This window comes from Gymnogyps californianus, chromosome 2 (genome assembly GCF_018139145.2).
Source record: "Gymnogyps californianus isolate 813 chromosome 2, ASM1813914v2, whole genome shotgun sequence".
Taxonomy (NCBI): domain Eukaryota; kingdom Metazoa; phylum Chordata; class Aves; order Accipitriformes; family Cathartidae; genus Gymnogyps; species Gymnogyps californianus.
This window is the reverse complement of record NC_059472.1, coordinates 12,214,425-12,239,307: the sequence shown is the minus strand read 5'-3', so window position 1 is coordinate 12,239,307 and position 24,883 is coordinate 12,214,425. Positions and strand designations below refer to the sequence as shown.

At 45.0% G+C, this 24,883-nt stretch overlaps 1 protein-coding gene across 13 annotated transcripts in view; it reads right to left on the bottom strand.

Annotated features, from left to right (window-relative positions):
* Positions 1-8,667, bottom strand: part of MTSS1 (MTSS I-BAR domain containing 1) — a 125,342-nt gene extending 116,675 nt beyond the window's left edge. For all 13 annotated transcript variants that reach the window (XM_050891414.1, XM_050891410.1, XM_050891419.1 and 10 more), the window contains exon 1: positions 8,006-8,667. In XM_050891414.1, coding sequence (XP_050747371.1) covers positions 8,006-8,077 — 72 coding nt within the window. In that variant the 5' untranslated portion in view covers positions 8,078-8,667. The remainder of the gene's footprint in view (positions 1-8,005) is intronic.
* Positions 8,668-24,883: the final 16,216 nt, after the last annotated feature.

Sequence of the window (24,883 nt, the reverse complement as noted above, 5' to 3'; positions counted from 1 at the left end):
CTGTGAGAAAATACATCATGCATAAACATACAGTCTCTCCCTCTCTAAACACAGGAAGTTATTCACAAGAGGGAAGGGGGGGAGGGATAAAAACAATTAGCCACAGCTTCTGGAGACCTTTTATCCCATGCTACGTTAAAAAAGCTGGACATTAAGTAGTCTTCCAGAGGAAGCATTTAGTTCCACATTCTTCCCTGCAGGTCTAAACAAGTTTGCAAGCCTGAATAGCAGATTTCTCCTCAGAGACTCATCAATACTGCCTTTCATCCACTCAATCATTAAGTGGTCGCCGTGCATACTCGGCAGCTATTTTCTAAACCCACAGTATTTCAGCCAGATCAAAACGAAGATAATTAAAATATCAGGAGGCAGTCATTCAAGTTAATGCCTACACAGGACAGCCTCAAGCCAACAGCCCTGTGTTGGTAATGCTACCAACACCACCAGGGTCTCATCACTTCTTCCCAAGCAAAGGGAAACCCTAATTTCTGAGCATTCACTCAACATACTCTCCATCACACAAGCAGTCTAAACAATCTCCAGGACCCAAGAAGTGGCAGTATCTATTGCCAAAGTACTGACAAGCGTCTGAGTTGACCACAGAAGTACCTCATTGGGGAAAATGCAGCAGCCAGGTAGCAAAGTTTTTAGTGCCTTATGAACTTTGGCTCTTGCCAGACAGTAAAGTGCAACTATGCTTGTCACAGGCTACTTTTTCTCCATGTCACTCATGAGAAGAGAAATAATCACTTTCAAGCTCCAAGTTAGACACTTGGTTTGCTCATGGACAATGAGCATCCATGAGGTTTGCTCATGGACGATTTTGTTAGGAGGCATCTCATCACAAATAAAGCTTTATTAACAAAAAATCCCAAATTAAGCCACTACACAAAGGGCTTCAGAGACACTGACTTACGTGGCAAAAAAAAAAATCTCATGCTTGGGTGAGAAGCATGGTAGCAGTTTATGTGGAAGACAAGAATGTGAACAAATCTGAACCTTTTTGTACCATGAACCAAATGTCTGTAGTTACACACTCATCGCTAGCATTGCACACACCAACACAAGTTCATTCCTGCAAGTGTTCTGTTTAAAAATATCCAAGGTGATTTGTTAAATGACGTTTATACTCCAGCTAGCATCCTAGAATTAAAATTAACTACACAACGCTTATTGTTGTTGACCAGAAGAGTGAAAAATACAGAGCTCACACACAGCCTCACAAGACAGACGGCCAAATTCTTCATGATCTACCAGCCTATGGTTAAGATGCTCCAGTCAGACTTCTCCACTAAGAAACTGAGATGTCCCATAATTTCAGTTACAGAATAGGAGTTCAAGACACTTGTTTTGAGAGTTGATCAGTCACTTGTAGATGCCACCTCTTCTGCCTGCAAACACTGCGTTATCACAGGGGGGGAAGAGCAATACCTATTAAGCAGTAACAACAAAGTGGTGTGTATGTGTAGATAGAAACATGTATTACACTGGGAGCTTAAAAACCATCCCCTCATTAATTCTGTGCTCTAGATGCACTCAATTCCTTCTTGTCCTAGAGGAAAGAAGTCACTGAACCTGCAGCCATAGCTTGCCTTTCTGTAAAATGGGAGCCATTCTTTGGAGCTAAGTCACACACAGAGCACTTTGAAGATGAAAGCTGCTATGGTCTTAACCACAAAGCTACCAGACATTTTGTCTCCAATCCTTCGAAACATCTCAGCATTCAAGCTATCTCACAGCCCAGCAGAAAGAAGTCAATCCACCCCCTTAAAGGTCAGCACCGATGCCAGTGAACGGGGCAGTGCTCAGCACTGTACAGAATCAAGGTAGACATAATTTTGAAATTGAAAACATACACTTGAAGACAGAAATGCATTTCTATATGTAGCCTAAAGAGGCTACTCTACTCTAAAGAGTAGCCTCTTCATGGTACTAACTCAAACCTCTCTGTACTCATCTTTCCATGCTCTGAAGTAGACCAAAAAACCTTTTTGGATACAGTTCCTATTCTGCTCTCTGCCATGTAATGCCTTCTGGTTATCTTCAAGACCACACTGTCTCTGGGTAGACCACGAACCTTAAAAATGTTTCTCAGAAGCTGAAAACACACAGGCTGTTAAGCAGAAGATGCTATTTACAGATTCACAGGAATACTCCATCAACTGTTGCAACTTCTGTACTTTGAAAAAAACATAGAAAAAAACATTTGGGCTTTTTAGGTATTTTATATCAAAGATCTTGGTAGAGCTCGTGCACACTGAGAACTGAGGAAGGAAGCAGCAAACTCTCCCGAATATCACTCTCTGTTAGGCATTAACCAGCGCCGAGCCTGTAATTACACAGACTTCTTGTCCTCCAACATTTGTTCAGTCAATTGTGTTTCATGCAGCGCTGCACAACTCCTTCCACACTTACAACCTCGCAAACCCTATTACGCAGCTCTTGGTACCCTGCCAGATCCAAAAGGAGTACTCTTAAAAGACATTAAAAATCCTTGCCCTGGGTATGCCACAGAATAAGCCAGCCTCGTACACACTTATGTAGCGAATGCTTGGCAGTTGCATAAATTGTTAACGCTCACACAAGAGTATTTGGATCAAGAAAGAATGTGTCCCTAAAAAAATAAATTACTTGTGAGAAAGTATGTTCCCAGCTATGCCCTGTTGCTTGAACCCCAGTATTTAAGCAGGCACGCGGTGGCTCTCTTCCTGCACCATCATTCAGCCTTCGCTGCATGTCAATCCCTCCCCCTCCGAGATGTTTACAGAAAGATACTGCAGCTGCTTAGAAAAGGCAAGGAATTTCAGTGTACGCAAACCAACCATTTGGGCAAGCAGGTTGTTGGGAAGCAGCAGGGGTAAGAAGTCAGTGCAGCTAGCTGAGCCCAAAATGCCTTGGTGGTAAAACCTTTAAGGGGGAAAGAAAAAAAAAAAAAAATTGGGAAGAAGAGTTGCATAGAGTGGAAATGAACTCATTTCACACTTTTTGGGGAAGGGGAAGAAACGTTGATTTGCTAGGTTTGGAATAGATCAGTTGCCCTAAAGACTGTCATGCAAGCGACATGCCAGTGCCACACAGCACGTGTGGGAAAGGGAGGAGAGAGATGCCCTTTCCTCTCCAAGCCTGTACCTGTCTGTTGCACATGAAATATTTGTTTTTCCTTACAATAGTTATCATCCGTAACAGCTGGATTGAAACTAGACCTTAAAATCCTTGAACTGAAGATTCCTAATCTCCACAGAGATCCCAAGCTTCAAATAAAGCACAGCTGCAGAAGAGCTGTCGTATTATGACATGTCAGGGTAAAACAAATTTGCCCAGATTCTCTGATACATGTGGGCTGTCCCTTGGATTAACACGAATGCAGAGGACCTGCAGCTGTACTTGCCGTAGTAACTGCCTCAGCATTTCTATTTGTTCCATCAAATATTTGTTTCCACTCAGTTTATATTATTTGCGTGAATAGCACAAGGCCGTCCCTCACAAGCAAATCAGGCCTACTTAACAAACGGCTCTTAATCCTTGATGTGGCCACCCCCCAGCTCCATCTTCCACAAAAACCAAGGTTAAAATGCTGCTTCTCACTGGTCACTTCCTAACAGGAGATAAGAGGCTGCAAAAACATAAATGTTTCTCATGCCCGTATGTTCATGTCTTTCTCTTCTGCTTTGACCAAGCGCTTTGCACGGCTGAAAGCAAAGGTGCACCACCGGCTCGTCCCAGAGTCCCAGTGGCAGCAATGGAGTGAAAGGAAGGGTTGACCTCCTTTATGGTGTTAAGGTAGAGGTTACTGCCAAAAGCAAAAGGTTGATTTTATTGAGTTTTCAGCTAAACGACTATAAATAAGGCACATACACTTAAAATAAAAGAATTTTTTAAATTTTCTAAAATTTCACTCCTCCTTTGGGAACCTTGTTTTTGTTCACCGACAGGACAACGTTTGCAGTCCCCCTCATACCTGCACGTCCCTCACATGCAGGGAAACGAGTGAGACCAATTGGTAATCCACACCAGACCCACAAAAATTTAGTAAATCCTCCCACTTGGTATAAACGAAGTCACAGACAACCTGTGTTCATCCAACTGCGCATTACTCATCTTCCCCGCATGCCCACCCCAAGGGTGTCGGTTCCATACACATACAGCAAGCCTCTGCCCTGCCAAAACACATGCTGGCAGAAGAGGCGAGACAAATAAAGAACGTGCAAAAACCAAAAGAACCAGCATCAAGCAAGTGATGAACTACAAACACTGCCAATTTCAACGTTTTCAGAGGTGTTCTCTTGTTTTTCTTTTTCCTTCAAGATAGCAGAGAACAACGCGATGAAAAGGAATGTAAAATCAAGACTCAGAAGGAAAAGCAGCATTAAAGAGAATCTGCTCTGCCTGAGAACACGAGATCTTTTGAAACTCATCCGCAACAGGCCCTCCCAAAAATTATCTGCGCTGATTTGTTTTGCACTACAAGAAATATTGAAATTAACAGCACATTACAGCATCTCATTTCTCAATTGCCAGAAATGAGTTACAAACCATTCAGATCAAATACTCCCTTCCCACAGGGCGCTACAGAAAGTATGCCGCGTTCAAAGAGAAACCGCATGGCGCTTGCATGCAACACACAAAACTACTCCTCCGAAGGGACACACACATTTTATTTTTGCTTTTATAAACTTTGATTGCTTTGAAAAAGATCTTGCATAAGAGTATAACAAATTATAAGTGCCACGTACTCAGGGACGTACCGTAGGAAACACCAGGGCTGTGACAATGGACCAAAACTTAAGGATGGGATGGGCAGACTTTTTCCCACCTTTATGATTCTTTAATCTGATCCTGAAACCTCAAAGCATCGAAGCCCAATCCTAGAGCACAACGGCCAAGTACAATTCCCATTGTGGACTTTCCACAAACAACCCTGCCACCATGCACACCACATACTACTCACCAAATGTGACCGTTGTTTTGCATGGAAGACATGGACTTCCCTTGTCAGGGAACTGAAGTTCCAGATGTACATTAAAGCGCTGTATAAATGGGACGTTTATTAACCATTCTTACATTTAACTCAATAATATCATTTCTCTAAATCACTTAGCTTTACGCTGAATTATTTTGGAGCTTGTTTTGTTGAGTATTAACCACAAAATTATTTTTGGTAGAGGATGGAGAGAAATTTGGAGTTTCTGGTGAAAATATTAGAGGCAGTTCCAGAGACCTCAGCCAGCAAGAGATAATCTTGCTATCAAAAAAAATGTGATGTGTTAGTCACACTGGCATATATTGCCCTCATTAAGTTTCAAAGTTAACACAGAATGGAGACAAATGGAAACAATCACATTACTCAGGATTATAATTCCAGTTTCTGTAACCTTGTCGAGATCAAGGAGAGCTCAAAATTAACAGCAGGTACACCTGAGCTAGTTCTGTGTTACTGTGAAGAAAGAAAAATCAGTCCACGTGTACTGTATCTTCATCACCTCAGCTGCAGCACCCATCTGCATCCACTAGCAAGACTTCAGAGTAATTTTAATATGCTGTTGATTAACCCTACTATCTTTACAATGAAGTTTAAGGCAGAGCAATACATATGATAAAAAGAACCTGCGAATTATTTATTTAAAAAAAAAGGTGGATGCTGCAGCAAATCCCTCAGCACTGCAGGGCATGTGGGGCCTTGATCACAGCCTGCGATGAGAAATAGGCACAGATAGTGCACTTGGGTATGTGTGGGCAGACCCCTACGCAATGTCTCCAAGATTCTGCCAGAAGCCTGCCCACACAGACCTGACTACATGAAACAGTACTTAAAATGCTAATTTTCACTTTACTACTAAAGGTATGATTAGTTGAAAGGTTCTGGTTAGCTGTCAAAAAATAGCTACTCCTTCTTAGAAATTGTCACTATCCTTTGTGCACAATTCACAAAGAATCCTAGTGCATCTCATCAGCAGTACGGCATTAGCTGCATCAAACTGAACTACAGGTAAAATTATTTGTTCTACTCATGCTGAATAACGAGCAGATTTTTTAAACTGTAACAACTGCCGTGCTGCTAAAGATCTCCTGTGATTCCCTCCAAACCTCCCCCCCCAGTAATTGCCAGTTCACAAAACAGGTTCCACTACTACGGAGGATTAAGAAAAAAATATTCACACCTGTGCCCATCTCCATAAGTTCATGTCAACATGTTTCTGACGAGCAGCATTCCCATGCAAGTAACAATGGGAATTGTTACAGCACAGCAACAAACAGCAACAACCAACACAGCAAAGGCCCATTTGCTTAAGAGCAAGAAAAATCAAATGCATCACTTATAGAAAGAAGCAGAGAATAAACATACTCAGTGTCCCTCTGTGTTGAAACCCAAAACCGCACTCTGGAACAGAGCATCTCCTGTGTGTTCCCTGCACAGCCCACTAAAATAATTCCAGGATTTGTCATAGTTTCCTGCTTTTTTGGGGGGTGGTTGTTTTATTTTAAAGTGCAGTCATTATTAAAAATACAGGGGGGCTGAGAGCCCGAGGAACGCCACCGCCAGGACTGCAGCATTGTCTTGACAGATACACACACACACTCCCCCTCCTCTCTGCAATCTGCCTGCTCTTGACAAGCCATGCTTTTAATTAAATGTCTCCTAAGATCTGTTGAGAGGAAAGTGCATATGAACCCCTGCCAAAAAATAACTTCTAGTGCAAACAGCTTCTCCACCCCCCAAAAAAATACACTAGAAGCCATTCACCTCTATCAGGCTCCCTCCTAGAGCAGACCTCGTCCTCCTCCACCACTACTTGGTGGCTCTTTCTCCCACAGCCCTCCCTGCTCATCAGCCCTGCAATGATTAAAACACCCAAAGAAATCCCATGCCCCTGGCTGGGAGAATCGCAGCACACACAGTTGCTGCCTTTAAATTACGGCGGTCCCCCCATTATCTGACGTGTCCCTCAATATCTCCCGACAACTGCATCCTTCCCCACCGGCCCTGGGAAGAAGACAAGCTGCCCTTGTCCAGGGGAACACTGCAGTATTCTGCAGTACGGCCGTGTGCCGGAGGCAGGGCACCTCGAGCCCTGGGGTTTGGGGGAGGCATGACTGGCAGAACACAGCAATGCTTTTACGCTATTTATTTCCACGAGCAAAGGGCGGGAGGCATCCACTCGTCCAAAGAAAACCCTGCAGAAGTGCCCTTGGCTGCCAAGGATAGATTGGGAGCGCCTCTCTCAAAGGGACCCTTTGGCAGAAGGGGTCGGCGCAGCCTGAGATTTCTGGTGGCTGGTAGAGAAGAGAGACCCGGCAACTTGAGACCTTTGCATTCATCCACAGAAAGAAGCAAATACCACCTCCATGTGCATACACAGCATGAAATTAATACCACATAACCGACTGAGCAGCAATTTTAATCCAGGCACGCATCAACTTTTGAGCATCTCCAGGCTGAGATTTTTTTTTTCCATCGCGCCCATCAGCATGCCACAGAAATCCCTACATTGCCCCTTCCAGCCCCACCCCACAGCTGAGATGCACCGTGCCTTTATCGCTGCATTTATTCTGCTAGCGATCTGACAGCCCAAAACAGAGGAAAAAAAAAAAAAAAAAGGTGGAGGAGGAAAAAAAAAAAATTAAAAAAAGAGACGGGTTTGGAAAACGCTGACCCTGGTGCAAGATAACAGCTTGCATGTTTGAGCAGGAGTGACAGAGAAAAGAGGGAAGGAGGGAGGGAGAGGTGGTGTCCTGCAAGCAACTCGCAAGCCCCAAACCACGGAGGTGAAGCATTTACAAGGGGCCCCTTTCGCCAGGCTTCTTCCACCAGTGGGGGACACACACCCAGCGTTTGGGGCAGGATCAGGGCCGCAGCAGCGGCAGCCCAGGGCCGGGGTGGGGTGGGAGGTCACGCCGCCACCACCCCCCCAGATGCAGCTGCATCTCATGGCGCAAAGTTTTGCCGGGCCAGGTGGGGAGAGGTTTCCTCTCACCTGGGCCCCTCCTGGACCCTTCAGTCTCTTACCTTCATGTCGCTTATGATGGTCTGGAAGAGCCCTCCAAGCGCACTACATTCCTTCTCTATCACAGCCTCCATTTTCCTCGCTCGAGCACAGTGGAGGAGGCAGAAACTGCTGCAATTTCACTGCTAAGCTAAAGAAAAATCAGACACCCCAGTGTCCCACCTCACGCAAAAAAAAAAAACGGGAGGGGGGAGCGAACAAGCCGATGTAAGCAACAAGGGGGGGGGGAAAAAAACCCAACACACCTGAACCCCTATCTGCCTACACCTCTAAAAATTTACAAATGGGGAAAAAAATAAAATCCAGCGCTATCGGCGCCTCTCTCCTACACACGCCTCCCCGCCCCGCTCAGGAGCACCCGGGGACTCAGAGCCGAGCGGGCACTATCCTCCCACGCACGGGCGGCCGCAAAATCCATCTCTGCGCATAACGGCCCCGACCCGACCGGCCGCCCCGGCCCCCCGCGCCTCCCGGCACGGCGGCGCGCTCAGGGCAGCGGGAGCCCGCAGCCCGCCAGCTGCGCGGCGCTGGGCAGATGCGCACGCACACCCCCCAAAAATAAGGGGAAAAAAAAAAAAACAGGTATCTGTATCAAAAGAGACGAGCCTGCGCGCTAAGCCGGTCCTCGGGGCGCAGCCGAGGGGGGGGTCCCTGCCAGCCCCGACGGACCGGGCTGCAGCTAACGCGCCCGATCCGCTGCCTGCTCTCTCCAGGAACAGCCCTGCCCGCCCGCCGCTCCCCCGGCGGCGGCGCCCGCCCCCGCCCGCTGCCCGCCCTGCCCGGCCCCGCGCCGCGCTGCGCCCGCCCGCGCGCAACGCCCCGCCCCGCCGCGTCACCAGCGCCGCCGCTGATTGGCCCCGCGCGGCCCATGAGCGACGGGGTGGCGGGTTCGCGGCCGGCTGCCGGCGCGCGCGCGCGCGCGCTGCCGCGGGGCGCGCGGAGGCTCCCGGGGGCGCAGCCGGCGAGGCCGTGATCCCGCCGGGGTCTTGGGTCCCGGGTGCCGGGTCCCGTCCCCCGTCCCTCGGAGCAAGCGCCGCCCTGAATTTTTAGCACTCGGCGGAGAAACTGTTTTTCTGGTGGCACTCGCCGAAATTGCCCAAATTCGGCGCGCTCTGGTGCAAAACATCTGCCTCAGCCCACCGATTTAGAACATTGAGCTGGAAGTACTCCGCGAAGTTACAACCCTGGTGTAGGGCAGCCAACAGCCGCTTTAGTCATAGACTATGTGGGGCTGTTTATTCATCCTGTCCCACAAATGCAAGACGATATTTAAGGGTGTTACAGTAAGTTATATAAAACATGGGGTTTTTAAAGTAATTCAGTTTTCACACTCACTGTGCCAAATTTTGTAAAACGTTGTGGTCAAAATTAGGTATTTATATGTGCACACAGGCTATGGCTCACATCCTGCCAACACTGATGCATGTGCCTTACGTAGGGACATTAGCAGCGTACGCTAAATGTACTGAGGGTCCCTGAGACTCTCCATTGCACTGAAACTAAGCAGTGCTCATCTGTTTTGGGGAGCCGAGGTCTAAAGATCCTGTTGCTGCTAACGCCAGGAGAGCCACGCTCCTGGGGAAACAGGCTGCATTGCTACGCGATTTAGTAAGAACCAGATGTAGAACCAGGAAAATGTAAGTAAGCGTGGAAGAATAAGCCTTAGACCTTGAAGTGAGGGGGGGTGGTCTGTCTTCATATATACGTGCACACGCAGGTACATGCACAACCGTGACTGAAAGGGAAGTTCAGAAATTTGAGTAATTAAAATTTATCTTACAAACTCTGCCTGAGAAGAGCCAGCGTGCACGCCATCGTATTTTGCTTCATTTCAGCCGCTATCTAGGTACGTGCACGTGACGGAGTATGTTCTCCGTGTTAATTCAGCACTGAAGGAAAAGGCTGGGCAGGTGCCCTGCCTCCAGCGGGGCCGTGGCAGCACAGGCTGCTGCGGCAATTTCCCCTCTGCTTGTCCCCGCTTCGCTGCAGGGAGGAAACACCCCACCCCGGTCTGACCAAGAGATTCATTTTGTGGCTCTCTGTGACCCTCACTCCCAAAGACGAGCCCAGCAAATGTCCCCAGCGGCTTGTGATAATGACACCTGCTTGTCACGTGCAGAGCTTCAGGTGCCATCACATAACCAGCGTGACAGCGTTCCCCTGGGACAGAGTCACATCCAGCGGTTCGGCAGGGAAAGTTGGTGGCCTGCTTTGCTTTCTTCAGCCGCTCCGCTTTTGGGATGATCCTTGTTTTAGCACAAGCAGTATTTTGGCTAACCTCCTTTCTGGGAATGAGAATTTCCAATGTAAAAGGTTGCAGAGTGCACGATGCACATGGGACAGAAGGGAGAAAAATCTCCTTCTGTAAAGAAAAGGCTGTTTAAGGACTGCGTTAATGCTTTAGTTAATAAATCAGGGCTGTCTGCTCTGTAGCAAGCAACAGGTCTTCAAACAGTGATGAAACAGCATGCAGGTATACAATAGAAAAATGAAGTAAGCATTTCAAGCCTCGATAAATTATAACAAGTAAATTAGGCATACAATGTAAGAAAGAATTGTTTTTCACCTTGCAAAGTTGAAAGGAGAAGCTGTGCACATCGCTGGTTATGATGAGTAACTTGCTAAACCACCGTACTCGAGTGTACCCAGTCACAACCTAGAGAGACCTTATCGAAACTGTTCAGGTGGAATATTTTTTTGCCAGAAGGTGCTAGGTCGTGAAAAATGGAGACATGATGGTTTCAACAAACTTTATATTCATAGAACAAAAAAATCAAAATGCAAACAGAAAAGTATTTGTTCTTGCCAGTATTTTTTATTTCAAGATCTATTTTGTTAAATTTTCATTGTATATATCACTTGGAATAATGATTGCGTTAATTTTATATTTTAAAATTTTTGTTTGTTTGTAGCATAACACAGCTAAAAATAAAGCAAGGGCATATAACCTAAAGGCATCAAAATAGGGTCTTGATAACTGAAATATTTTTTTTCCATTTGCATTGAAGGAAATTTCAGACTTTTAATTTTATTCTGCCTTTTAGTGACTTTTAATGATAGGATTTTCTGCGGGATGACAATTCAGCTTCAACCAGCCGTAGAGTAAGAGTTAACATTTTTCTGTAAAGACCTGAGTCCAAATGGTTGTTTAAAGTGCGAGTAAAAAGTAGTTTGGTGATGGTGCGGTAACGTCGGGTTACCATCTGTCACATTATTTCTGGGATCTGCTTGATTGATTCCTAGCAAATCACTTCCTGCAAGCATTATTTGCAAAACTTTATTATGGGCAAAGGCTATTTCTGTGTTCGTCAGCCACTGTTACCGGGGAACGTTTCATTACCAAGTGATGACATTCCGTAAAATACCCTGGTGCATGGGCAAATGCCAGCACCACTTCTTGACGGTGGGACGGCTGAGTGCATCTTACTTGGCAACCCCCAACAGATGTCAACCTTAAAATTTGTCAACGGCGCAATAGTAGCCCATGTTCTGACATCCTTCAACACGTTGGGTGCTCTGCTGACAAGAAGCCTATTCCACTGAAACCGCAAGAAGGCTGATGGTTAAGAAAGAATCTCTCCAGAGATAAGTGGGCAGGTTGAGCAATGAGCTGGTCACTTTGCCGGGCCTGCGTTGTTCCTGCTGCTCCTCCCACGCTGAGCACCAACGCACAAGGTACGGGCGGAGTGAAGCAGGGCACAAATCCGTGAGGGTCAGGAGTCCACAGCGCGTTCCCAGGTCTGCCAGCAGACTTGCCTTATGACCAGAATGCATCCATCCACATTCCCGTGTCTTGCTTTCTCCTGCTGTAAAATGAAAATCCCGATTTTTAAAAGCATTCTGAGTGTTTTTGCACCAAGCAGGAGTGTTAAATGTCATTGCAATCAGAACAAATATATACTCTGTCAATGTGCCGTAAAACATTTAACTGTGGTGCTTATTTAGGTCCTGATCTTACAAATATTTAAGCCCACTTATGAATGTGAGTAGCCCCGTGGAAGACTAGATTACACATGCACTTAAGTGTTATCAGATTGAAGTCATAGAACAACAATCACAAAGGGTACTTAATCACCTTTAAATTACAGTGTTCCTAATTTAGCTAATGTCATTCCCCAAGGAAAAATTGCCTCATCTAGCATACAATCAAGAAAGAATCAAGGGCTGTTCCTTCAAGTGGTTGACAGTTCAAAAAGAGATATGATTTGAAAAAAATAGGTTGCTAAAGGCTGAACTATTTAATTGAATTATCTCTTTAAGAAATTGATGCAAATTAATATTACAATGCTCCATTATATTGCCACAGAATCTTTCATCCTCAAGCCTTCGTAAAATATATTAATAAACTTGAAAAACAAATGTATACTTTTTTAAAATGGAACCATTGTAAAATATATTAATAAACTTGAAAAACAAATGTATACTTTTTTTTAATGGAACCAGCATTTTGTGCCTGTTTGAGGCTTTCTAATAATGATTTATATTTTGAAGGATGATGGTGTTTTCCTCTTTACAGACTGAGGAAAAAGAGCCCAAGAGCTTCCAAGAGACGGAGTCCCTGACATGATTTCCTTCAGTCCTCAAGGTGCTCACCAGGTACGATCCTGCTCTGTCCTTAAAAGCAGATGAGCTTGCTTTACAATGCCGAATTGGATGGAGAGGTAAGATGGCAGGCAATACAGCCAGAAAGATGACAAAAGGAATTGATGAAAAATGGAGCAAACAACAGAATCCATGTGAGCCAGCCATCCCAACAGCACTGCAAGTATTGAATAGTGACCCCTCCTTATCACTAGTGAAAAATCTGCATTATATCTAAAGAGGCTTAATTATTCACCGGTACGTGGAGGTGGGGACCTGGTGAGGGAGAATTCCCTTTTTTTTGGGAGCAGGTGTTTACAGTCTCTGGTTTCAGAACATAAGAAATAACAATGTTGTGGTTCTCCAGCTTTATTCAGGTTATTTTTATGTCCCAAATTGTTTTTAAATTACCAAGTAGCATTGCTGTAGTGGGGGTACCTCTGCAATCATTTCTGCTTGCTGGCAAAATAACAGCTGCTATTGCTTTACCAGGATTGATTTCCATAGAACAGCTCCATCTAAAGCCTACCTACAGGCAACAACTCTGCAGCTAAATATCAATGCGGTCTCATTTTCGGCTGTAAGCTTTTCTCAGAAGAAAAAAAAAAAAATACATTTTCAGCAAAGTCCAGCATGAGATGTCATTCAGTCAGAGCACATAGAGGATGACATGCTTATTTTTAAGGGACTAAATTAGTCTCCCACTTCCCCCCTCGCCAACAACTAGGAAAAAAAAATCCTTCCCCCAGCTATCTCTGTGCACAAGGCACAAAAGCTGAGAATCAGGGTTTGCATGTTATATCAAGGGCTTTACAGATAAGCCACATTTTTCAGTAGTGGGAATGTGAAATGTTCTTGCTCACATTTGCCATCTCAGGCTGGCAGATTCAGAAAAGGCGCTCAGGTCTATCACCACCTTCCAAGCCACGCTCCCGTCATCGCTCTTAAAACTTGCATGATGAACCTCAATAAATGGCCAGTGGGGTTCCCATGGCCGAGTACATGGGTACTTTCATCCTGTGCAAGTCCACAGTAGCACCGACAGCATATTTCCACACTCACTGCTCAGCCATGGCCTCCTTCCTACGCCGTCCCATGTCACCAGCACCAGAGCTCAGGCAGCCGTATGATGGGTCATGCAGGGACCTGATCTGGCTGAAAACTAAGCCTACAAAGAAAGATTATTTTAGCCCAGAGCAGGACCCTGCCTTTTTGTGTTTCACAGAGAAGGGGCAGCCTGTATAACCATTCCCATTCACATTCCCCAGTAGATATCTTCTTGCTTCTCATCTACACCCAACACAGGTTTAAATATCCAGAACTGTTGATCTGAACTCTCTTTCAAACTGGCTTCATTACCTTGTATCAGGTTCTGGCGTGGACACATTCACTCCACAAAAACTGGCCTTGCTTTCACATTTTAAAGCTGTTTAGCTGATGCATCTTCAAGTCACGCCCTAAATTAATTTGGATAAAATTTCCTGAGCGCATCTGTGCAGACAAGTGATAAGTTAAAAAAAAATCAGGTTATACTTGCAGTTCCATACTTGCTTAAATGCTCTGAAGAAGTAAAGCCTGTAATAGGTGTCACTTTTGCAAATAGTTCATGTTCTCTTCTTTAAAGCAACATCAACTCTGACTTCAGTATAATTACACATATATATCAAAGTTGCCCATTGGGCTCTATTGCCAGCACGTACATTAGTCCAAGCCTTTGTCGGCCATGTCTCCCTTTAGGTGTGATATAAAATGAATCTGAGTTCTTCTGTACTTCCCATCAAGCAACAATTGTTAGTAGGTCACTATTCCTGAAATCTCTGAGATCTGTATTTATTGCTACGCACAGAACTCAATGTGTTGAACCACCTCGGGACACGGTCATGTGAAACATAATGCAACACTTTCTCCTATAAAAGAAAACATTATTTTTTGCCAGTCCATAAATCCAGCTTTTAAAACAAGCATTACATTCACAAAGAAATGGTTTAGAAAAAAAATAAAACGTATTAGAAAAAAAATAAAACTTATTTCAATGGGCAGACTTCCAACTCTGTGTAAGTGTGGAATAGTCAGGCTTTTTTTTTTTTCCCCTTTCTCTTTATTTATGTTTAGTTTTTGAAATTCTGATGAAAACAACTTGAACGCTAATCCTCTTTTCCAGACCTAGACACCTGGGACGTCAGTATGGAGAAATTGTTAGGTAGAGGTTTCTGCTATGAGTCGAAGTTAAAGTTCTGCTGCAGACTCCGTGGCCAGAAAGCATTTTGGGGAGATAAGATCATGCTGAGAGCCTGCTATGTACAGTTTCTTCAGAAACAGAAGAATTAGAAACAAGAGGAGCCCTTCTAATGAAGCAAAGAAGATGGACAAAAGGAAAAATCTAGTCTACTGATCCAAATAATACAGGCAGACTAGCACGTACTGGAATTTGGGACTAAAACCAAAGAGAGCTGACACGAGGACATACTGCAGGGAGGGACAAGCACAGCGATGAATGGTGCCATTGTGTGACTATTTTAATTAATTTTTGTAATGAAGCCAAAGCTCTAATTTACCACATCCCAGAAGTAAATAGAAAAGGTTATGACCTTAATTTCAGAGGTGGGGAAGGAAAACCTAATTGCTAAGTAGTCAGCTGTCACTTGTTACTGCAATTGGGTAGATACACTTGGTGTGTTACTATGAATAGTCCAGATCCAACAGTCAAAATGTGGGTAATGACAGTTTCGTTCCCTCTCCCCTTCATCTTCTTTCTAAGTCTTTGATTAGTAACATTTTGTACCAGTTTTATCACGTGGATTGCAATACTCCCAACTCCACCAGACTCTGAGTAAACCTGTCTGGGCCACGTAATGGCCTTTTTTTTGTCGTCTTAGCAGGCAGATGTGTGCAAGTTTAGCAGGATGCAAAACACAGAGAGATTACAGGAGGTCCTTCCTGCCTTCTTACTTTCTGCTAGCCCTGAGTGAGTATATTCCTATACAGGAGCTAGTGATGGAAAGACAGTTTTTCAATGTAATGTCTACAAGCCGAAAAAGTGCAAAAGCCACATCTGTTTCTAACCATGGCCACGAAATAAATACAACTAACTGTGCATTGTATGCTGTTCAAAACATGCCTCTGTTTGCATCACTCAGACTATGCACAACCATCTCTGCAGTTAACTTAGGGGGTCGTTTCTATGGGCCAAGTAAAGATGCACGGAGAGATCTGAGATTGGTGTGAGGTCCTTATGTCTTATCAAATTCCGTACCTCTATGTGTGCCCATGTAAAAAGAGTGCAATACTGTGTGCTCGCTAAATGAAGCGTTTTCTATTCTGGATCTTTTTGTTCTTTGCCCTATAATGCCAGTTTGGAGAGGAAGTTATCCAGCATCAGAACACGGAGGATTTAAGCAGAAATGTTAATAATAAGAAATGCTGTTCTACCACGTTCTGCTATGGCAGAAACAAAGGAGTTATCTGCATTAGGCTGCCTGCTTCAGACAAAGCATACTGGTATTAGACAGGGTGAATATTATTAGATTAACACCTATAATGTGGTAGTTATCATCCAAAATTAAAACAACAGATACTTTCTGCCCCCAAATCCTTGTGTTAATAGCCACCCTCCTTTCACAGCATATGCAGAAGCAGACGTGTTTATTCTCGAAACATGAACATTTCTTCTGGCACTGTCCTTTTCTCAATATTCCTACTCAAAATCCTGAATTAAAGGGCGCTTCATCTATAGTATGTGTTTAAATCTTTAGTGGAATGGCAGGTTAGTTAGCTGGTTGGCATCACAGTTTAACCGTTTAGGTCCTGAGCACAATATTCGATGTATTCTTCTGCCAGGAATCAAGACCTGGTGCTTTCAACAACTGAGAATAAACCTCATGAATGACTTTCTAAACTTCTGTCAGTACAGGGAAATAACAGATCTTCCCTCTTCTGTGGCTGTCAAATCAGGAGTGGACTATCTTTTTTTGAAGGACATGTTTTAACTAAACACAAATTAGCACAAGTCCTGATGGCCTGGGCTAGCTGACAGGATGATCTAACGGTGTCTTTTGACTTTGAAGGCTATGGCTGTGTGAATCAACCTCTAAAGAAGACCCAGGGTTTAGCACAAATCTTGAGAGACAGCTGTCAGTCTTACTGATGCTCAGGGATGATATATAGGGAAAGCACTGATCCTTTCATGCTCTTGTCTCAGTGGATTGAGGCATAGCAGCAGGAGGGAGGAAGATCCCATGATGTATGATCTGTGCCTGGCCAGTGGGCATTGTGCTGGTTTCCAAAGCTGTATCTCTTCTGAGGACACTAAGGTTGCCGGCAGAGGTAATATCTTTCATTAGGCCAAGTAGACAAGTGTTTGAGTGCACAAGCTTTTCCTAAAACCTGTGTAAAATGCAAGAAACTTCAAAGCTAAGTGAAGATATTTAAAATAAAAAAATTATTTCTGGGCAACATTTGACGTTGCTCTCGTGTGAGAAAGCAAAACGTCGTTTTTTAGAGGACAGCTTCCACATCAGTTTTGGTTTTAGGGCTGACAATATCCTCCCTGGATATCTGGGTAGTTGGTTGACATCCACATCTTTTGGCCTTTTGTATCCGAATCCCATGGCAACACTGATTTCTCTGCCGAGTGGGGATGGGTGAGCAGGGCCGATGGGCGTTAGTTCCAGCCGATGGAGGCTGCGGCGTGGGGTCCCCTCCCGCGATGCCGCTTGAAAGGGGGAGCAGATTTTACGCCCTTCAGTTGCAAAAGGAGCACTTGGCTCCACTGTCAAGGCTGGCCTTCAGCTCTGTAGATCTCAGTCATCTGCGAAGAATTGCTGCACGCTGACCTAGATACTCTGTCAGCTCTGCTGCAGCACTGGCTTGCTGACGAGGCTGCCATTTCCCTGGTCTCTGCTCTGCCCTATATCCTGACTTGGAGATAAAAAAAAAAGAGGGACAAATTAACGTTAATCAGAATAGCATTTTCCTCCGATGATTTTTCTGGAAAACAGAGTTTCCCAGGGAAATCTGTTGCCTTAATCTTCCCCTACTGCTCCCCTTCCCTGCTGTCTCATTCCATTGCTTTATCTCAGAAATCCTGCCACTTTTCAAACATACGCTGTCCTCAAGAGAAGAGAAACGTGCCACCTCCGTTCCCTCCTTTCCTTGCATCTCCACCATGTGCTCCATAGTATGTCAACGAGAGTGGGGAGGGCAATTTATGAGATAAAAAGGGGGGCCCAGAGCGAGGGCAAGCCTGGACCTCTGACAGCAGCCGCCTTAGATGTCTGCATTGCACTCCAGTGGTGTATTATCAACAGGGCACTCCGTCCAGCCTGAGCAGTACAGCTGATAGTATGAAAGTGTCTTTGTAGCTGCTGATCTGTACTAGATAGGAAATGAAAAAAAGCCAAAACCCGAACGCTTAATTGCCTCTAAAATTTCACTAGAATCAAATTAGATTGGCAAATCTAATTTTTCCTCTAAAAAAATTAACAACTGTAAAGGTACATCTGGGATTACCAGTAAAGGGGAACGTTCATCATTGCAGTCTTGCTGTAGAGGGCTACAGGGGCAACACCAGCAGAGGATCCCAGAAGGCAAACTTTCTCCTCCTGGTTTGCTTCATGTGACAGCGTTAGGCCTTGAGAAGACACAGCATCCTGCAGCATGATGAAGCACGGTACTGCACTGCCTTGCCTCCCTCGGTAGTTCAAGGAGAAAAGCTGCCCAGACCTGGAGACTCCTTGGTTGAACCTGGTGCACTACAGACTTCTCTGAATAAAATCCCTGCCCTCCTTTCTGCTCTGAACGACGCGGAGCCACAGGCTTGGTATTCTGCTCCTCCACGCCACTTTCGTGTGGCCTGAAGTGAATCATTCGGACTAAAAAGCTCGAACCCCGTCCCTTGGCTTCGTATCTTCATTACAAGGCTACTGCAGCCTCAAAGGGACCAGCCACCCCTGCGTGCTGCACCAGAGCTATGGTGGCGTCTATCCAGCAGGATGGAGGATGTGGTTTCGGCCTGCTGTTCAGTGAGACAGAGCAAACAGTCCCACTGGTCGTTCAGCCATGTATGACAGGAGGAGAGGCCATTACCGACTGGTTTTCTTGCAGATTGTTCAGATAAGTGGGAAGAAAACACTGCGAGGCAGAGCAATAAAACTTGTAATTCACTCGACGGGATTTGCAGGGCAAGGTGAATAATGCAGAAGCAAGGGAAACAATGTGACTTTATTCCAAGATTTTCAAAAATACAACAGTGGAGCCTGATAATTTCTTAGAATTAAAAAAATGCTGTAACGATCAGCGTCTTGAGAGAAGTGAGGGATTCCTTGAATTCAGGAGACATCTTTCCTTAAAGAAGGGGGAAGCAAAAAGGAGGTGAGGTCTGACAGCCCTGCCCTGTGCTCTTTGGCTGATTAACTCTTCTTGAGTTAATAAAAATAAGTGTTTTCAGATGTGATCTTCCTGATGGAGTGACTGTGACAAGGGCTGGTCTGGGGAGATGTCAGCTCCATTTTCACCTCATGCCACTTCTTTTTCCTCCCTCACTAACCTCTGATTAAAAGGGATCTTTCTTTTACATTCACGGTCTTTCCAGGGCCAAATCCTCAACCCCATGGTGAAGTCTGAGTCACGAAGCTGGGTGGGAGGAGGGCGTGATGGGGAAGCTGGGTGGCAGGAGGACTGGGTTTTGAGAAGAGCTCCTCACATGATTTGACAGTATAGACTATATTTGGGATATTTTTTTTGAGGGAGAGCCTGTTATTAGAAGCTTTTGTATTCAAATTGTTGAATTAGAGTATCTCACTGGAAAATGTAGATGTTTTATCTTTGTATAAAAAATACAAAATACACTGCAGAGCACTGCAGCGGCACCAGTGGATTAAAAATAAGGTAATACAAGAAGCCAGCGAGCTGGTTTGTCTGTTACCTGCCAAAAGTTTAACTTGCAGTTGAATTCAGCAACTTTGCTCTTAGAGGTACTGAGCTTTCCAAGTAATAAAGTAAATGCAAAGATGGCAAGCAGTGCATTTAAAATATTTATCAGGGCTAGTGCAATAAATATATTGCATTCCCCCATTTCTATTTATGAATTTACTTAAATGCAGCTAGATGAAGTAATTTTACAAGGAGCATAATATTATTCCCTTGCATTAATCATGCATTGATTGCCAATGCAATCGGAGATAGCGGTACTGAAGAACAAATAGGAAATATGCTTCCAAATTTTGTTATTTCCCTCCCACTGTGATCACTCATTGGTCTTGCTTTCCTTCTCCATCCCATTGCTCTGTCACAGGCAAGAAGCCGAGTGTGCCAAGGAGGAACGGTGGTTTGCAATGCATCTGTGCCACACTGCTGTATGAAAGCTGGTCCTGCCGCTCCCACATGGACCATACACAGAGGGCACATTACATGCATGGCTGCTGCAGCATAAGCTCTTTGAAACACTATGTCAGCTTGTCTCTCTGATATCCCAATAAAACAGAGCTTTTGGAGCATTAATTTTTCAGGATGTGGGTGGTTATTTATACCATTGCAGTCTGTGTAATGGCTGAGCCTTGTTCTGCCAGGTTGCTATTTTATTTCTTCAGGATTCAGTGCACTTTCTGTTGATGCTAGCGGCAAGTCTCCCACTTAGGATGCTGGGAGGAGGAATTGCCTATTGTGGTAACAGCATATTGTATGTGAAATCTGATAATGAGGATTTTGTAGATGTGGCACTGCATTGATTTAACTGATTTAATGTCTTTTCCGTGCTTTGATCTGGAGCAAGACCCTCTCAGCTAAACTTAGTCCTTGAAAATAAAGCCCACTTTTATCAAATTATTTTTTGCAATGGTCAAAATAGAGAAGGAAAGAAGAAAGAGGGATGGTTTATACGCTTGGGGCTCCTGCATTTCACAAGTGATAGGAAAATTTCTGTCTCAAGAGACACTGAGGCTTTTATCTCCAGGTGGGAGCTGGACGGCAGGAGCAGGTGTCCCTCACATTGGCAAGCTCTGTGAAAGCCTTTATCCACCTCTGAGCGGAAAGCTCAGCAGGCGTTCCTGTGGTCCACAAATTGTTGCCAGCTGTCAAAGAGAAATGGTTCAGCAGTGAGTCTCCTGGGCTGTGTTCTGGCCAAAATTCAATCGGATTACATACCAATTGCTCCAGCCTGTCCCAGAAGCAGGAAACCACCATCAGCTGGCTGGTGGGATCTGGTCTCAGTGACAGACAGTGCTGCTCCTCGCCTGCTGCAATGTGTTCGCAGTAGCTCGCTGGGAGCAGTGGCTCTCCTTGCAGGTCTTACAAATGCAGCTCTCCCTCCTTCCCCAAGTTGTGGGAATGATGATTTCCCGAAAAAAATAAAATAAAAAAAAAGGTGGAGGAGAGGACTGAAAGGTGCACTGCTGCAAGCAGCTTTTCTCCAAGCAGTGATTTCTTGGCAAAACATCTTCTGAAACTCCAGGCACCACATTCTCCCAAAGTGCTACCACTCACGTGTAACTGAAATAGTAAATATCTTTCACCAAAATAAGAAAATTGCTTTTATTTCACATAGTTTGGCTGTGGACAGCCTGGCTGTAGATTGTCATTGAAGTCAAATCAAAGAGACCTGGCCAAGTCTATAGCTAGCAAGACTATCTAATGATAGTTTGTAATCAAAAATATTTTGGAAAAGAGAAGGAAGTTTTCTGTTTGGGGGCTAAGTCAGGGTCTGATTATTTGTGATTAAAGGCAAGACATTAATGAGAAACAGATTGTCATAGATACACTTACCTGTCGCATTTCTTCCCTCTCCCTCTTCAGCACTGACTGCCTACAACATGCTGAAGGACCTGGTGACGGATCTTAGTAGGGTGGCTCAGCTAAAGTCCCACTTAAGCCCATTTGTAAACTGGACCTTCAGCAGGACTCACTTGGAAGAAGAAGTCATCATCTTCGCTTCACTTGTGGGTGCAAAGCAGTGAAGCAGGCATGTGCCAGTCTTTTCAACTTTTTAAGACTAAGTATAAAGGTGAACAAGGAAGCAGGATGCTGTTGGGGCACTTGGCTGATCCCACTGAGTAAGAAGTGCCAGCGGTGGAGCGTTACCAGGCTGAGGCATTGAGCTGCCTGTGGGCTCCTCTGCACTGAAGGGATGAGACCCGTAAGAGCAAAAGGAAGAGAAGAACATGGAGATGTGGGTGCCTGAGGGTATAATCAGGAGCTTTGCCCCATGAAAGGGATGGGGGAGGGAGGCTTTGATTCCTCTCTCTCCCACGCGCCTTCACTTCCCTTTCTTTTCCTCTCTATTTCTAGTCCCGTGGGGAAAACATTGCTATTAAAGCAAAGCTCCAGGGAGCTAAAATATACGTAGGGATTCTTTGGAGGAAAACTTGGCTCCAGTGAAGTCAAAAGGAGTTTTGGAATCAACTTCAATGGAGGCTGAATTTCACCTTGCTGTAATACTGTCCTAAAACATTTCCAGGACCGTATAAAACATTGCCTGCTCAATGCTGACCTTTCCATCGCAACCATACGGAGCCTGGTACCGTCCTGTGAAATTCACCATTCTTTTGTGATAAATCACATCCTTCTCTCAAGGGGTAACAACAAATAAATACCCCTTAATCATCCTGAGAAAGGGATCAACAGTTTCATGTATCACTGGGTGCCATGACCAGACCTTTGTAGTTTCAGTGGGAAACTGCTGGAAATCGAATGTTTCTGCAGAGGTTGTTTGTTTGAGGGACCACTGGAATATTCCAGTGATCCAGATTTAGTTATTTTTGGTGTCCCTTTCCATAGGGAGTTGGCAACCTATTTAAATCCAGGGGACCATGACTAGCTATTCAAGTTTTGCTCTGCTGGATTTGTGCTGTGTATATTTTGGAAACAATGTCTGCTCTCAGCAGCAGATAAAGCGATGCCACAGCCCACATCAGTGAAAAGCTCTTGTGATTATTTTTTTTACCTCTTCCATTTTCAGTGAAGGCTGTCCTCTGTTCTCCCTCTTTCTATATTTTATTGTCAATGTGGAATGCTTTAAAAATGCCATTAAGGAATGCGTTACCCAGTAGGATCTACACTGCATTTCACTCTGTATGCTCTTTCCAACAGCAGCCAAGCCCTGAATCTACGATATCATTCTGATGATTGAACAAGCACAAGCATTTTCTGTTTGGTAAGTGTAACTCTGGGGCTATTGACAACAGGCTTCTAATGTAATGTGCAGAGCCCACATTTTCTTAAGTACACAGTGATTTTGATATGATTGGCCTAATTTTCCAAGGTACTTGAACATCTGAGGATCCCAAGCTGACGGTCTTCAACTTCTCAGCAAAGGAGACCAGACACTGGAGATTCAAAAGTTAGATCCAAAGAATGAGCCACCCAAACCTGTGAAGCCCAATGACTTTACCTTTTTCCTCATCCCCACTTTCCTTTCCCGTTCCTGGGAGAATTCAGCCTGATTTCTTCACTTGCACTCTATCTTTCAAAAGCACTTCTGGAGCCATTATTTCACCATCCTCAAAGGGGCCTGGGATCAGGGAGTGCATCAGCAGCAAGGGGTGACTCAGCAGTGAGAAGCAGTTTTCAGTTACGAACCTGCCTCCCACAGCGACTCTGAACAGGGAGTAATCAGCGTATGCGTGCAAACTCGTTGGCTCGGCATGACGAAATGGCAGCCGGTCCTCGTGCAACTTCTGCCTCCGCTGTCAGTCTCTCACGTATGCCCACGTAGCACCATCCTCTCAGCAGCCAGGCACCCAGGGTGGATCTCCCCTTGCGATCCTTTCCCAGCCGGCAGCAAAGGATCCCTCGCCTGCCTCTTCCCCATCTCACTGCTTGCCTGGCTCTGGTCTACGTCTCCCTGCAGACCTCTGCTACTAGTAGCACTTTGGGAAGCCCCTGGCAGAAGATGGGACTGTAGTCTTCTATACATTGTATACTTTTATACACTAAGATGATGTGAGGTTTCCCTCTGCACTGCTTTGTCACCCCCAAACCCTGCCTTAGGCTGGTTTGGCTGTGTCCTTAGGGACAAGACGGCAGTGGGACTGGGAACAGACTGGCTGTGCAGGAGCAGGATGCTCAGAGACGTTCCGACTTCCGCTGTGGACTCAACGCATGAGGCTGTAAGGGCAGGTAACTTCTCTGTTCTCTGTATTTAAAGACTAAAAAAGCAGCTCTGACCTACCGAGATTAAAATAACTTAAAAGCCTGGGCAGTGTCTTATTAACTGATCATTGCCAGAAAAGGAAGAGAAAAAATAAGCCGGAAAAAACTTCTTTCACTTGCCTTGTTCTGTCTGTAAAAATGACATTTGATAAAAATGTCACTTGGGCACGCAGAAGTCAGTGGGTCTGCTGCCATCTAATTCCCACAACCTCTACCTGCCTCCCTGGGCCCTTGTATCTCACTTAGCACAAGCAAAAAACTTGGGTCGTCCCACCAAGAGACAGAATCCTGGTGCAATGCACAGAGAACCCTATCAGGTAGCTGTTGTTAAGAGCAAATTTCATTAGAAATATTGGTGAAAGACGGAGGAGGTGGATGATAAACCAAGGGCTAGCACAGAGCGTGTCCTGCAGAAGCCACTAGAGCTACTTGGGTGTCTTCAGCAGGAGTCAGACTGGGCACCGAGTCTGGGCCACTTTGTAGACCACAATCTTCTACTCTTTCGAGCAGTCCTGGAGGAGGATGGCTTTAAAGTCCCTTTCAGACAGTTTTTGGCCAGAGAAATGCCACAGATGTCACAGATGATTAGAATTATTTTTGGTAGCACAGTTTATTAAGAAATGTCCTTAGTGATACAGTTGCTCAGTTCTTTGTTCTGCGAGTTATAATGTGAAAATAAACATTGCTCTGCAAATAGAGAAAGGCTGGTTCCTACTCAATTCCCAGTGAGTAGTACAAAAGCTGTGGCCTCCAGAAGCTACAAAGGTTTTGTCAAATAGGGCTAAAAGGGTCTAAAGACTGGCCTCCACTCCTGGAAGAAGCACCGGTGGGATGCTGTATGCTTTGGCGCTCTGCTGTGTTCCTTCCAGATGCTGTCTTGCTCCAAGCAGATGATGTCCTCAGTTCAGTACGTGGAGTCTGTATAGTTCACAAGGTAAGCAGAGCATTTCCACGTTGCTGGAGAGGGAAGAGATCCTAATTCAGCAGTCCCACTTCACCTCAGCACCACTCTATGATCTCTCAGAGCTTGCCGATGGCAGCCAAAAGGAGGGTAGACAACCATAACTGTGTCCTACCTCGTTTCCACCTGGTGTCATGGCTTTTACTATGGACTTTCTGATTTCCGTCACAGCTACTCACTTCTCACGTGCTGCCGC